This window comes from Aulonocara stuartgranti (assembly GCF_965226115.1).
Source record: "Aulonocara stuartgranti genome assembly, chromosome: 7".
NCBI lineage: Eukaryota > Metazoa > Chordata > Actinopteri > Cichliformes > Cichlidae > Aulonocara > Aulonocara stuartgranti.
The window spans coordinates 14412567-14428316 of NC_138945.1; the positions used below are offsets into that span (position 1 = coordinate 14412567).

At 45.3% G+C, this 15750-nt stretch overlaps 1 protein-coding gene across 1 annotated transcript in view; it reads left to right on the forward strand.

Moving 5' to 3' along the window:
- The window catches only part of LOC309711614 (synaptic vesicle glycoprotein 2C-like), a 69243-nt gene that overhangs the window by 22622 nt on the left and 30871 nt on the right, over positions 1-15750 (forward strand). The window contains exons 3-4 of the mRNA XM_082542031.1: positions 10394-10574; positions 13261-13412. Coding sequence (XP_082398157.1) covers positions 10394-10574; positions 13261-13412 — 333 coding nt within the window. The remainder of the gene's footprint in view (positions 1-10393; positions 10575-13260; positions 13413-15750) is intronic.

Below are 15750 nucleotides of genomic sequence, written 5' to 3' on the forward strand. Positions count from 1 at the left end.
TGCAACAAAAGCTACACAGTGTAACATTAGAAGCAGACACTGTCTGGTCTTACTTAAGAAGAAGATTAACACTTCATACTTAACAGTTCAGGTGTTTTCAGAACAACTTTAGTAAGGTTTACTTTGCACTTCTGAGGTCCTGTGACTACAAGTGTTTGAGAAATGGAGGCAAGTCATAACCCTTATATGTGTTTAGGGTGGTTGACCATGGCTGTGATACTCTGTGAAAGACGTTGCTGTACAATGTCATCCTTTTAGAACTTTTTACGGACAATATATAATTTTGTCATTTAGATGTTTTTATCTAAACACACACTGAATAAACTTCCAAATCCATCTAGGTGGCTAAAAATGCAGTGGTATGGTGTACTTTTCTACTCAAGCTTTTTTTATTTTTTTATTTTTTTTATTTATGAAATTCCACATTCACCAATATTCATCCAAGCTAATCCAGTCTACATCCAAATTTCTTAATTTTAATGTGAATATTTTAATATTCACATACTGATGAACACACCAGAGAGCAACTTGGGGTTCAGTATCTTGTCCAGGACTTTAAGGTCTTTGAGGAGAAAATGTTCACTTATTCCCTAATATATCCCACCCACTAACAGTGGCCGTGATGAAGAGATAGTCAGTGTTATTTGCTACATTTCTAAGTGGTCATAATATTATGCCTTATCAGTGTAAATATGGAACTATAAAATTTGAATACACTGTTGAATTGCAATATCTGACAAAAAAAATCACTCTGGTGCCAGGGCTGATTGACCATTGCATGTTTTGGGGGCTTAAATATCTATTTGTTTTAACCATTGAGTATGATTCATGCATAAATCACTTATTTATGATACAGTATTTGATTTTACTGCAATACCAATAGGTTTCTAATCTTGTAAACTATCTCAAATAACATCCATCAAGTGAACTATCACAATCATGTCATTTTATTTTCATATTAATGATCTAATAACTGATCAGTTTGTCATGCTGACAATGTGCACAGTCAAGTAACACTGATGAAATGGAAACTTTGTTGGTTTCTTCGGTAGTTGGTAATCAGGGTTGGAATTGTAACTCACAAAAAAGTCATGTGTTAGACTTATTGAGAACACAGGCTGTTTTACAAGAGGGATCTGGTCAAAAAAGCAGTCCTTTATCTTTACATTTGTAAAAGTAACAAGTAATCTAAGGCTGTTTTATTTATGTATTTATTCATTTTACATTAAACTCCTCCTTGAATCGCTACCTTATCGTGGTGGAGGGGTTTGTGTGTCCCAGGGATCCCAGGGGCTATGTTGTCTGGGGGCTTTTGCCCCCTGGTAGGGTCTCCCATGGCAAATTGGTCCTGGGTGAGGGACCAGACAAAGAGCGATTCAGAAGACCCTTATGAAAAGGATATCGAGGGAACAGTTTACCGTGCCCGGGATAGGGTTACCGGGGCCCCGCCCTGGAGCCAGGCCCGGGGAGGGTGCCCGAGGGCGAGCGTCTGGTGGCCGGGCCTTAGTCCATGGGGCCCGGCCGGGCACAGCCCGAAGAGGAGACATGGGCCCATCCTCCCGCAGGCCCACCACCCGCAGGAGGCGCCATAGGGGTTGGGTGCATTGTGTGTCGGGTGGCGGCCAGGAGCGGAGGCCCTGGCGGACTGACCCCCGGCTGCCAAGACTGGCAATAGGGACATGGAATGTCACCTCTCTGGTGGGGAAGGAGCCTGAGTTAGTGCGTGAGGTTGAGAGGTACCGGCTAGATATAGTCGGGCTCACCTCTACGCATGGCTTGGGCTCTGGAACCAGTCTCCTGGAGAGGGGCTGGACTCTGTCTCAGTCTGGAGTTGCCCCTGGTGAGAGGCGGCGGGCTGGGGTGGGTATTCTAATATCCCCTCGGCTTGCTGCCGTTTCGTTGGGGTTTTTCCCGGTGGACGAGAGGGTTTGTTCCCTGCGCCTTAGGGTCGGGGAACGGGTCCTGACTGTCATCTGCGCTTATGCGCCGAGTGGCAGTTCAGAGTACCCAGCCTTCTTAGAGTCCCTGGGGGGGGGGGGGGGGGGGGGGGTGCTGGAAGGTGCTCCACCTGGAGACTCTGTTGTCCTGCTGGGAGACTTCAATGCTCACGTGGGTAACGACAGCGAGACCTGGAGGGGCGTGATTGGGAGGAATGGCCTCCCTGATCTGAACCCGAGCGGTGTTTTGTTATTGGACTTCTGTGCTAGTCACAGTTTGGCCATAACGAACACCCTGTTCGAACATAAGAGTGTCCATAAGTGCACGTGGCACCAGGACGCTCTAGGCCGTAGGTCGATGATCGATTTTGTAATCGTATCACTAGACCTGCGACCATATGTTCTGGACACTCGGGTAAAGAGAGGGGCTGAGCTGTCAACTGATCACCACCTGGTGAGGACCTCCTTAATCCCACTGACACGTCTTCCGAGGAGGAAGCAGAGTCTAGGGATGAGGGGAATGACCCGCCAATTTCCGGGGGCGAGGTCACTGAGGCAGTTAAACAACTCCTTGGTGGCAGAGCCCCTGGTGTTGATGAGGTCCGCCCCGAGTTCCTGAAGGCTCTGGACGTTGTAGGGCTTTCTTGGTTGACACGCCTCTGCAATGTTGCGTGGAGATCAGGGGCAGTACCTATGGACTGGCAGACCGGGGTGGTGGTCCCCATCTTTAAGAAGGGGGACCGGAGGGTGTGTTCCAACTACAGGGGGATCACACTCCTCAGCCTCCCTGGGAAAGTCTATGCCAGGGTGCTGGAAAGGAGAGTTCGTCCGCTAGTCGAACCTCGGATACAGGAGGAACAATGCGGTTTTCGTCCTGGTTGTGGAACACTGGACCAGCTCTTTATCCTCTCGAGGATACTTGAGGGTGCATGGGAGTTTGCCCAACCAGTCTACATGTGTTTTGTGGACTTGGAGAAGGCATTCGACCGTGTCCCTCGGGGTGTCCTGTGGGAGGTGTTGCGGGAGTATGGGGTGTCTGGCCCATTGCTACGGGCCATTCGATCCCTATACGACCGTTGCAAGAGCTTGGTTCGCATTGCCGGCAATAAGTCGGACTCGTTCCCGGTGGGTGATGTGCTCCGCCAGGGCTGCCCTTTGTCTCCGGTTCTGTTCATAATTTTTATGGACAGGATTTCTAGGCGCAGCCAAGTGGCGGAGGGCTTTCGCTTTGGTGGCCTCAGAATCTCATCTCTGCTTTTTGCAGATGATGTGGTTCTGTTGGCTTCATCGGGTGAGGGCCTCCAGCTCGCACTGGAACAGTTCGCAGCCGAGTGTGAAGCAGCGGGAATGAGGATCAGCACCTCCAAATCTGAGGCCATGGTTCTCAGCTGGAAAAGGGTGGAGTGCCCACTCCGGGTCGGGGATGAGTTCCTGCCCCAAGTGGAGGAGTTCAAGTATCTCGGGGTCTTGTTCGCGAGTGATGGGAGAAGGGAGCCGGAGATCGACAGACGGATTGGGGCTGCAGCTGCAGTAATGCAGACGCTGCACTGGTCCATCGTGGTGAAGAGGGAGCTGAGTGTAAAAGCGAAGCTCTCAATTTACCGGTCGATCTACGTCCCTACCCTCACCTATGGCCACGAGCTGTGGGTAGTGACCGAAAGAACAAGATCGCGGATACAAGCGGCAGAAATGAGCTTCCTCCGAAGGGTGGCTGGCCTCTCCCTTAGTGATAGGGTGAGAAGTTCGGCCATCCGGGAGGGGCTCGGAGTAGAGCAGCTGCTGCTCCACATCAAAAGGAGCCAGCTGAGGTGGTTCGGGCATCTGACAAGAATGCCCCCTGGGCGCCTCCTGGGTGAGGTGTTCCAGGCATGCCCCACCGGGAGGAGGCCCCGGGGCAGACCCAGGACACGCTGGAGAGATTATATCTCTCGGCTGGCCTGGGAACGCCTTGGTATTCCCCCGGATAAGCTGGAGGAGGTGGCTGGGGAGAGAGAGGTCTGGGCCTCTTTGCTTAGGCTGCTGCCCCCGCGACCCGGCCTCGGATAAAGCGGATGAAGATGGATGGATGGATGGACATTACATTCCTGGAGAAATATTAGATTACTTGTTACTTCTGTATTACTCAATAACATGTGCCCAGATGCGCTGCCACACATTTATCATTTAAATCCATCCAAATCTAAATCCTTATTCTAATAAGCACAAGTGTGAACATAAAACTGAAAGAAAGCTTAAAACCATCTCAAAGAGAACTTTACAGTGATTGCCAAAGAGATTCTGTAGAAACGGGTATGGATAGAAGTTGAAAAAGACAATTTAGACTGCTATCTCTGCTTTTCTTAACCGTAAAGGTCAGGCTCTGGCTGCTTAACTGGGGTCAGCATGGAGTCAACTTTGTATTGCCATGCTGCCATTGCAGGTACTGTGGCTTAGCAGTAGTTGTCACGATCCTGGGTCTTATGACCCAGTGTTTTGAGTTTTAGTTCATTTTGATGTTTATAGTATGTTTAAGCTCATTAGGTCTCCTAGGTTCATTTGCTTATTAGTTCCCCCTTGTGTTTCCAACCCATGTTAAGTCTCCCCTGCTCTTCATGTGTTTCATGTCTGTGTCTTACGTTGTCAAGTTCTGGTTGTCATGTCTGCGTCTCATTATGTTTCCTATTTTATTTTGAAGAGATCTTGTGTTTTTATATTATGGTTTATGTTTTGAGTCCTTTGTTGTACTGTTTCTTGTTTCCCTAGGTCTGTTATGGTTATCATAGGTTTAGTTCTTTGGCTTTGTCATATGGCTTCCCTGTGTTCCATGTTATGTCCACTGTGACGTTTTTGTACCATGTTTCAGGTTCCTATGTTCTGTCTCCCCAGTTGCTGTTAAGTTTGCATGTTTAGAATTCAGTCAGTGTTTCCTGTTTTACTTTGAAGGTCCATGTCTCATGTGAGTGTTTCTAGTTTTGCTTCCCTTGTCTCGTCACTCCCGGGGGTGAGTTATAATGACTGCCTTTCACACATCCCACCTGAAGCCATAACTGAAAAGGACAATAAACTCACCCCAGACACTGTTGGAGTCTCCCTTTTGGATGATGACATAGACTGGGAAAAGTTTTTTCATTTTGCTCCCTTTGAACAGGGAGAAATCAAAGACAATAAGCACTCGCCAAAGGCTGCAAATGCTTTTAAAGGAAAAACTGTGAGCAATGTCACCAGGTCTAAAACACTCAGTTCAGGGTCTGTCAGTTCAGGTTTTGTCAAGTCTGGCTCAGTCATCCCTAAGTCAGCTCACTCTAAGACTATTAACCCGAGGACGTCAAAACCTGCTAAAACAAAGACTGTAAAACAGGGTGGGAAAAATGCCTGCTTGTGTTCCTGCTCCCGAGGTAGCTCGGGCCCAGCGTACCCCTGCACCCGTACCAGTTCCTCGGGTGAGGGAGGCTGAGGTCCAGTTGGTCCCTGCTCTGGTTTCCAGGCCGGCTGAGGCTCTGTCAGTTTCTGCACCCGTACCAGCTCCTCGGGTGAGAAGGGCAATTGCCCAGCCGTTGCCGGTGCCTGTCCCGGCTTCCAGGGTGAGGGGGGCTGTGAACCAGTCCACCCCTGCACCCATGCCGGTCCCCAGGGTGAGGTCAGCCAGGATACAGCCCATCTCTGCACCTGTACCTACTCCTCGGGTGGGAGCGGCTAGTGTCCGGCAGGTGCCTGCACCCATTCTTGTTTCTGCTGAAGGCTCAGGCAACCCCGCCCAGCAGTCCTCCCTGTGTTCCAGAGGCTCAGGAGAGTTCAGTCCACAACCATCACCACCATCACTACTGCATGCTTTTCAGTCTATAGCTCAGTCATTAGCTCTGTTAGCAGCCCAGTCCATAGTTCATTTTCCTGTGTTTCCGTTAGCTCAGCCCTTAGCCCACTGTGCAGCTCAGCCAGCTCCCCAGTGTTTAGCTCAGTCATTTGTTCCATCACCTGCTCAGCCTTCTGTTCAGCCAGTAGTCTCTGCACCTACTGGTCCTGCCACTGCGTCAGCTGGAGGGCCCGAGGGGCCCGTTCAGCCTCTCTCCGCGTCAGCTGGAGGGTCCGAGGGGCCCGTTCAGCCTCCTGTCTCCGCTGGAGGGTCCAAGGGGCCCGTTCAGCCTCCCGTCTCTGCTGGAGGGTCCGAGGGGCCCGTTCAGCCTCAAGCCACGTCAGCTGGAGGGCCCGGGGAGCCCGTCCAGCCACCATCTACTTCTGCGTCGTCTGGTCCAGCCGCGGCCTCTGCTTCTGCCACGCCTGGTCCGGCCTCCGAGCCTTTGTCCTCCACGCCTGGTCCAGCGATTGTTACACCCCCATCCAAAGTACATCCAGCACCTCGGCATCGTCGGCCAGTTTCTGGGCCTCTAGCCGGACGTCATCGCCGTCGTGGTCGGCCCCCAGACCGCCTTCGCCTGAGTCGCCGCCATTGCCTTCCACGCGGTCGGCCCCCTGACCTGTCTCTACGTCATCGCCGCCGCCGCCGTCTTCCACGCGGCCGGCCTCCGGACCCGCTCTGTAGCCGCCGCCATCTTCCACGCGGCCGGCCTCCGGACCCGCTCTGTAGCCGCCGCCATCTTCCACGCGGCCGGCCTCCGGACCCGCTCTGTAGCCGCCGCCGTCTTCCACGCGGCCGGCCTCCGGATCTGTTCTGCCGCCACTGCCACTTTTTCACGTGGCCGGCCCCGGAACAGCTGAATTGTGAACTTTTGTGCTGTCGCCCCCCGGGTTGACCTTCTGACCTCTTTGGACATTTGCCTCCCTGTTTTGAACTGTTTTTGTGTCTTTGGACTCAGTTTTGGTTCATGCTCCTCATCTTTTGTTTGGTTTCGTTCCCTCTGTCCGGGTCCCCCGCCTCCCGCCCTGGGTGGGTTGTTCTCTGTTTGTCTTGTGTTTTGGTTCTCGGGTTTGGGCTGTCGGGAGCCAGCCCTTGGGGGGGGGGGGGGGGGGGGGTGATGTCATGATCCTGGGCCATGTTGGCCCAGCAGTCTTAGTATTCATGTCTTTTCGTGTATTGTTCCTTATTTGATTTCCCCTTGTGACTTTTATCCCCTGTGTGCCCCTCTATGTATCTGTGAGCCCTCGTCTCCCCTCCTTGTGTTTCATTCCATGTTTCCCCAGCCCACTATGCCCGTGCTCTCTCTCTCCTCCTGTCTGCACCTCTGTGTACTTCCTGTTTTACTTTGACAGTCTCCCTTCAGTGTTGTTTACTCCTGCCATGTCTTGTTATGTTTATCTGTGTCAGCTGTGCTCCCATGTGTGGCCACTTCCCCTGATCATCCCTCTTGTGTATTTAGTCTCTGTGTTTCATGTAGTCTGAGTCGCGTCGTCTGTGTTCCCACCCTCCGTGTTTCCATGCCCAGTCTTTTGTATCCCCAGCCATAGCATAGATTGTTCCCAGTTTAGGTTTGTTTAGTTACTGCTCTTGTGCTGCCCTCATTCTTGTTTCTTTCGTGATCATCAGTCACAATAAAAGGCTCGCTTTTGTTTAAGTGCACTCCCGTATCCTCACTTGTGTTCGCACCTGGGTCCTCAACACACTCTCCACACGGTCTGCCACTGCGACCGTGACAGTAGTGGATAGTTGTGTCTATCCAGTGTCCAACCCAGTATCACGGCAAAGCAAGTATGTATATGCTGATCCACCGTGTCCATTTCCCGCTTTGCCTATCCAAAACGTGAAATGGGCACGCATGCAGAAATAGCATTACCAGCAAGGGGAAATAATATAACCACGAAGTCGGTAGTGAGCAAAAAACGTATGAAGTGCATTCCAGGATCCGTAATTGTCAGAAACGATTAAGCTAGGCGGCTGATTTGTATGTACATGCAAATGTGTTAATAATGTCTATTTAAACCCCCCCATTATTTTCATGTTGGCTTGAAATAAAATATCTCACTCTGCTGTTACTGCAGTTTACTGCAACTTACTGCAAGTGTGTCCTTTTCACACTTTGGATAGGCAAAGCGTGAAATAGACATAATCAAATGGCGTATCTATTACATGTTTTGCTGTTTTCTTAGAATGAATATGTCATGAACCGCTGTGTGGTAGGCAAGCAGGAGTGGTGGACCCAAAATGCAGAACTCAGACACGGAAGTGAAACTTAAGGCGCAGCTTTATTGCTGGGAAAAACCTCGTACAAACTAAACTCACCAAAAGAAAACCAAAAGTCAGAACAGAGGAACCAAGGACTGAAACACTGGAAAGAAACACTAAACTGGAGCAGGAGACCAAACACTAGGAACATAGAAGCAGAACACACAGCTAGATGAGGGTACGACGCGACACTGACACAGAGAAACACAGGGCTTAAATACACAGATGGCAGTAATCAAGGGATGAGAGACAGGAGGGGAACACACCTGGGAGAAATCACAGCTGACGAGACAGGGGAAACGTAAACTGAGCACACTCACATACGACACAGACCTTCACAATAAAACAGGAAACTCAGACACATGGAACCAGACAAGACATTGAACTAAACAGACAGATTCACAAACAGATGGGGTGACACCATAGACAGAGACACAGACTCAAAGGCAGACCAAATATAACACACAGAACTCAAACAATAATAATCATCATCATCATAAACTAGAAAATGATAACTAAAAGCGCTGGGTCACCGACCCAGGACCATGACAGAATAAATTATATTTAATGTCACTATTCATAGTACGGTGAAACTAGCAATTAGTGGCCTTCAGTTACAACGTCAGTATCTACATGAAGATTCATGGGGCTCTACTGCAAGCACTACTGGATGGATGCACTGTTTTCAATATCCTTGGTCATGCTGTTGTTAAGCAGTCTCACTTACTAATTTCTTTTATGTGGGAGTATTTATACCACTGGGATTTTAAAATGCATTTGTATGTATGGTTTCCTGCTTGAGAAAAGCACTTAAAACCTTTTCCCCCATGTGCTTCAGTGCCTCTAACTGACCCTTGCTAATTTGCATAAAGGCCCTTAAGGTCTGACCTGAGTTTGAACCCAGCAGGAAATCACAAATCCAATCTCAGAATGCCTCTCAGATGCCCCATCACCCTCCCCCTTTATTACAGATACAAACTCAGCGTGAGTGAAGCCATAAAACAAATGAGCTAGTGCTCCCAGATAGCATCTTCTTCAGTACACACGTTCAGATGTAGCTACACAAATCAAAAAGTGTCAACAGTTTGTGCAGAATGCAGCACTTTTGATATTCAGTTTGATATTTGTAAGCCAGCTCGAGTGAAGCTTCACCTTTATATCCTACTACCTATAGGAGAGCCTTCTCTGCAGCTGAAGTGCATAGATCTAGGGGCTGTCACCTGTAATGAATCACTACCTCTCACCATCATGTCTGCCCAGCTTGATAAGGCCCTCCACTTTCAGCGTATCTGTCCCATCACCGCAAACATGGGGGGAGGGGGGGAGGTGGGGGGGGGGGGGGGGGTGCTGCTTCCTATCATCTGCCAGGATTATTTCAGGTGCTGCCATGTCAAACGCCTTCCTCCGCAAATTATCATTTTTATTAGAACATAGGGAGAAAAGTGGGTTGTTTACAGGACAACCCTAACCCCTCTCCACCACTGCCACCCAATGTCTTTACTGCATGGGAAGAGAAATGACCCCAACCTTGCACAGGTAAGCAGCAGTACAAAGAAACAGAGCCACAAAGTCAACTGCTGCTCTATTTTTCCTAGAGACACTTTAAGAAATATCAGTTGTCAGACAGTGATTTGATTTGGAGAAATTTAATATATGGTCAAATCTTCATTACACCGCAAAATGTACAATATTAGGCTTTCAGCAAAAAAAGAAGAAAAAAAAATCTTGAGTTACCACATTATGAGATCCCATTGAATAGATAAATATTCTAAGCCGAAGTTTTTGAACGACATTATTGTGTGTGAGCGCTGAACAGTCTAACATGTTGTTAGGACACTGAGCAGCTCTTGTAATTTAATGCATTTAAGACTAGAAGTACCTAACATATGCCCATCTAGCTGAGCAGAGCGTAAGTGAGTAAAAACAAATAACTAGACATAAGAAATATCAAAGAAATCTGTTTTTGTTTTTTGTGTCTAAACAAAAACAAAATCTATTTTGTATTCAATTTTTTCTCATTTTCTTCCATGTGTTATAGAAAAAAAAGTAAAGCAATAATTGGATGTTAGATTATGGGATTATTTAAAGTCTGTAGTTTAAGTACAGACTATAAGTTAAGTCAGTTTTAGTGATGGAGTTTTTGTTATCTATGAACTCTAGCTTAAAAGCTGTGTGTGTTGTGAGGATGCATGAATAAATTGCTGAAACTGTCTTCTTATATTCCAAAATGTAAAATGGATTTTGTTTACTCAGCGGTTTCAGTAACAAACACTTGACTCCAGATGGTTGTGATCATTTATAGCTCTCCCTCTTTCTCTCTCTCTATCTACCACTGTCTTTCCCCCTGTCTCCCCTCCTCCAGGCAGCATTGTGTATCTGGGGATGATGTTTGGAGCCTTTTTCTGGGGTGGCCTCTCAGACAAAGTGGGCCGCAGACAGTGCCTGCTTATATCCATGTCAGTCAACGGCTTCTTTGCCTTCCTTTCCTCCTTTGTCCAGGGCTACAGTATGTTCCTCTTCTGCCGCATGGTGTCTGGCTTCGGGTAAGTTTGTTTAACTTTCCTCTTCTCATGCTCCTGCAGACCCTCTGATCTATCTTCCCACCACTTCCTCTGCTGTCTCTCCTCCTCCAAATTCAAAACACATGACAAGAGGTTATACTAACTGCCAGGCATCCGCTCTTCCTCATACCCAGGGGTATAGAAGAAATAAAGCAAAAGAGAAAGGTCTGCAGAAATCAGCTAGTAGTGTAAATGAACATCTGGGTGTTTTAATGCTAGCATGGTCTGCTTGGCTGCACAGATCCTTGACAGCCCTCCCATCTCAGTGACATGATATCCTTTTTAGATTGTATAGTGTATGAACATTTAGATCAAGTTGTGATGGCTTAAGCTGGTGCTGCTTCATGACTAGACCAAAATGGATATTCAAATCAGAATGGGCCACAGTGCCTGAGGGCATTCATGATTGGTTTACCTGAGCTGCACTCAGCTCTTGTGCATTTAATTACAGTTCTGTAAGCAACCAGTAAACCTCACATCATCTGAAAAACAGCTTCTGCCTTAATGGCTTTAAAATTTCATTAGCAGCTTTAGCTTTTATGTCACCACTAGTTGTCAATCTGTATGCAGAAAGTAGTCTATGGTGTGGGATGGTATCTATGATTGTACATATACCTTTGGGAATAACAGCAAAGAGGCATTGCTTTGTAAGGGGTCACTGAGATCTTCTGTTTTGTTTTCCATCCTCATTCTGGCAGAAATACGATCTGGCATCCAGTGCTGTGTGTTTCACTGTTCCTTTCATTGAATTTTTCCTACCTTATTAGCATTGCTATCAGAAGCTGTCTCAGCAAATAGGAAAAGACATTCACAGCACAGTGCCATAATAAAAAAAAAAAAAAGAATTCACACAGATTAAGTTTTAGTGCAATTTTACTTAATGTTCTAAACCAGTTTGTCATATCAGTCACTCCTCTGGCAAAACCTTAAACAGGTTTTGACATTTTTAGAATGAATATCATAGACAATTATTTTCATACATATATAACCTCTTACTGTAAGTTTCTCCCACGCAGACATGAAGGAAGCAGGACAAAAGGCACAACCCAATCTCATCAGATTCTCGGGTGTCACCACAATCTTGAATATTTACTGGATACTTTATACATGGTTGGTTTTTTTGTTTTTGAGAATTGAAAACAAGCCATATACATTTTCATTTGCTTTAAGCCTTTTTGCAGTTACGCAGTTTCTATGAATATGTAATGTTGATGATCTGAAAAGGTTTTGATTTTGTTTTATTTACTTTATCTTAAATGGAAAGGGGTGTACCCCACCTCTAATTAAGTGTTAGGACAGGCTCTATCACCTCATCTTAGACATATAAGCACTTTGAAAAATTTATGAATAAATGGATGGATTATCTAATATTGGCATCTTTCAGGTAATACAAAGCATATGGCAATGCAGATTCTTTACTTGTTCCTCATGAGTTAGCGCTTAGTTTCTACATGTAGTGAGAAATTAAAATGTCACAGATGGCTGCTCAAGTGAGAAATTTGGGATATAACAGCTACAGCTCAGATCAGACTTTAAAGGAGAAGTTCAACATTTTCAATACATGCTATCTTTGTTTTTCTCCAAAGCCATCTATCCATATTAAATTCAGCTAATTAATGTTGAAATGAATCAGAAACAAATGTATAATAATAAAAGAAATGCTGATTGCTCTTTATCTGCCTCTCATTTGCAACACTGTAGTCAACCATAAAACTGACAGTAAAACCAGTGCATCTCAAAAAGTTGTGCATAGATGAACATTCCTTTCAGAAGTTTTTGTATTGTTAAAGCTTTTTTTATTGATCTGTAGAAATAACTAATACATTATCAGATACTGTATTTTCATGAACTATGAGCCATTATCATCAAAATTAAAACAAAAAGGCTTCGTGTTGAATGATTACATGAAAATGTAACTTTCTGAAATAAATTATGAAAAAAAAAACCTTTTTGATGATATTCTAATTTTAAGAGATACACTAGTAAGATTTGCCATTTGGTTTTTTTCCTCTTCAAATATGTACGACACTCTGAGGCTATGAAAAAAATGGGCACTGTCACTGCAGTCACAGATGGGCTCCTTCTGACTCTACTGACACCTCACTGAAAGGGTTCAGTTCAGTGCACCTATCCCTCACATCAACACAAGATACAACAACGTACTAATATGGAACAATGCAATTTGAGACATGTTCACTATGTTAAATTTAAAGGCCACACAACCTGTGATTCTGGAAAATGATATAATAAGCAAGTTTGATAGAAAGCAGCAAAGATGGCTCAAAGACTGTAATATCCTGTGTGCTACAGTGTGGTGATTTTTCATTTTCTTTGGTCAAGAAGATGACAGTATAGTTTGTGCAAATAAATACTAAGCTGCAGTGGATAGTGCCGTTGCCTCCTGATGATCTGGTAAGACTCAGAAAATAAGCCAGAATAGTGTAGAATCTGCTTTGTGACATGAATGAACAAAAAATGTGCGAAGACATGTTCTAAAAAAAAGTTTCAGACGTTTGTACAATTCACAGTGACAAATGAAGAAATGTTTTCTGTAACAATAAATCAGTTTCATATTGTGATAAATGTTCATTGTTGCAAGCGCTGATGAGGCAAATGAGGATTGCCTTTTTGAGCATGCATAGCTAATTACAACAAGCTGTATTTACAGGATCGGTGGAGCAGTACCGATAGTATTCTCATACTTTGCGGAGGTGTTGGCTCGCGAGAAGAGAGGAGAGCATCTGAGCTGGCTGTGCATGTTCTGGATGATTGGAGGAATTTATGCCTCAGCCATGGCCTGGGCTATCATCCCACACTATGGTGAGTGACATGATGTACCACTTCTAAAAAAGGTTACATTAACATGACAGCAAAGCAGCACTAAAGGGAAATCATTAAAATGATCGAAGAAATTTGTCATAAAAATGTTAAAGTGTATTATTACATTTTCCCACCTCATAATATTGCTCCTTTATTTTATATTTTTGCTTTTTTTTTTTATATTATCAAGTTAGTAGAGTTTACAATGAACAGATAACCCAACCAGATTTAGGAAGTCATTCCAATTCAATGCAATTCAATTCAGTTATCTCAAGGTCTTTTATATTGTAAGGTAGAGACTGTGTCAATAGTACAGAGAAAATCCCAACAATTAGACGACCCTCTGACCACTTAACGAAGGTTGGATGGAAAAACTCCCTTTTAACAGGAGGCAGTCATCATGTGACTGGTTCTGGGAAGAGGGAAGGAGACAGGACAGAAGTTAGGTGAGATGATCGCAGTGAAGAAAGGCCAGATGTTTTAACATTGAGTCCAATGTGGAAATACCCTGAACTGGGATTTGTTTCAATGGCCAGCAGAGGGCGAATGCTCTGGTTGCCAAAATGAAACGATTGTACAGACGTAGAAAGAAAACAGCCCTTGTCTTCCTTAATCTACCTTAAATGAACACTTTCATAATGAGTTTATGGTCTCAATTGCTAGTTTACACTGTTACTGAATACAACATGACGTTATTACCTAAACCTACTCTGTGAATGAGAAGCCAGTAATGTATGAGCACGCAGTGCTTTATGATTCACTATTCTCTTATCACATCTATTTTCAAAACACCAATAAGGTGTTCAAGGCCTTAACATGAGACTTCAAAAACCAGGGGATGATGTAAAAGTGCTTCTATTTATCATCTATCTTTCACATCTATCTTCCCCTCACTCCTGGCTGATTGTGACTGCTGTTTCCTGAGCCTGTGAAAAATAATCCTGATGGTAGAAAAAGGACCAATAATGTTAAAAGTACTGTGTCACCAAATGTATAATAAAAATGTTATTAAAAATCAGGGACAAGTGGTATAACCTATGTGGGTGTTCATCATGGACAGAATATATATTGAAATAATGCTGCCAAGGTGTGTTATGAGAAATACTCAAAAAACTATGCACTGAAGTTTAATGGAGACTCATGCTAGGGACGAAACTACTCTGCTACCCTGTAACACAAGCATGTAATGCTAAATCACTGGAGTACATCAGTGAAAGCCTGTGCCTGGCAGTAACGTTTTCTATGCAAGCTATAGTCTGTGGATGTTTTGTTCCACTGCTAAGAACAGAATAAAGTGTCTAATGCTCATCATATGAGGAGGGGATAAGGGTGTCGACGATCTTGGATTGAGAACACCAATTGATTGTGCCTCTGTTGAATGAAACAAGGCTGCACTGGAACTGGAACAGACATGTGAGGTAATTATAGACATTTGCATCTTGACATGGCAGATTTCTTGTTATATAGGACATCCTTTGAAGTCATCCTTGTAGCCCACTACGGGCTAACTTTAGCCAATCAGATGTAGAGATTACAGCAAACAAAAGATAAGGTCTAAGGAGCTTGGAAAGAAAAGCGTCTGGACTTCTTTAAGTTGCTTGAAGATGTTTCACCTCTCATCTGAGAAGCTTCTTCAGTTCTAAAAGTCAAATGGTGGAGAGACCCAGATTTAAACCCAGTGGGAGTTTCCCCCCAAAGAGGGACAAAGGACCCCCTGATGATCCTCTACCAAATCACATGAGCCAAGGTTTGAAAATGGGTGTGGGTCACAATCAGCCAGGGTTTCGGGTGAGCTCATTGTGAAACCTGGACCCACCCTATAGGGCTTTGGAGTGTGATGTCACAGGGGTGGGCGTGGAAAGGATTTTGGCCTGATGCACCATTTTCCGGGTCCAAACAAAGCGCAAGCGAAAAAGGAGCGAAGGCACACACAACAGGTTCGTCCTTGCTGTGTGGTCGGCTGCAATGTTCGATCGCATGACCGGCACGGGAATGAGCTTAAAAAGGGTTTGTCTTTTTATTCTTTCCCAACCTGAAAGCAACATGAGGGAGCTTATATGGCGGACCTTAAAAAATGAAGGCGTCTAGCCTGGATAGCAGCCGTGAGATGAGCTGATATCCAGTTCGCTTCCATCTCCAGATATCTGTTGGTGTTCTCCAGACATTTTCACTCCGGTTCTATATATGTTCATATCACTCTTTATAGCTTAATAATATTATTGTTGGGGCTCTCGAGGTTTTAGAAATTGCGAACAAACATAGAATTGAGTGACTGTGCAGACATACGTGCTACGTAACCCATCCATCCATCCATCCATTTTCATCCGCTTTGTCCGGG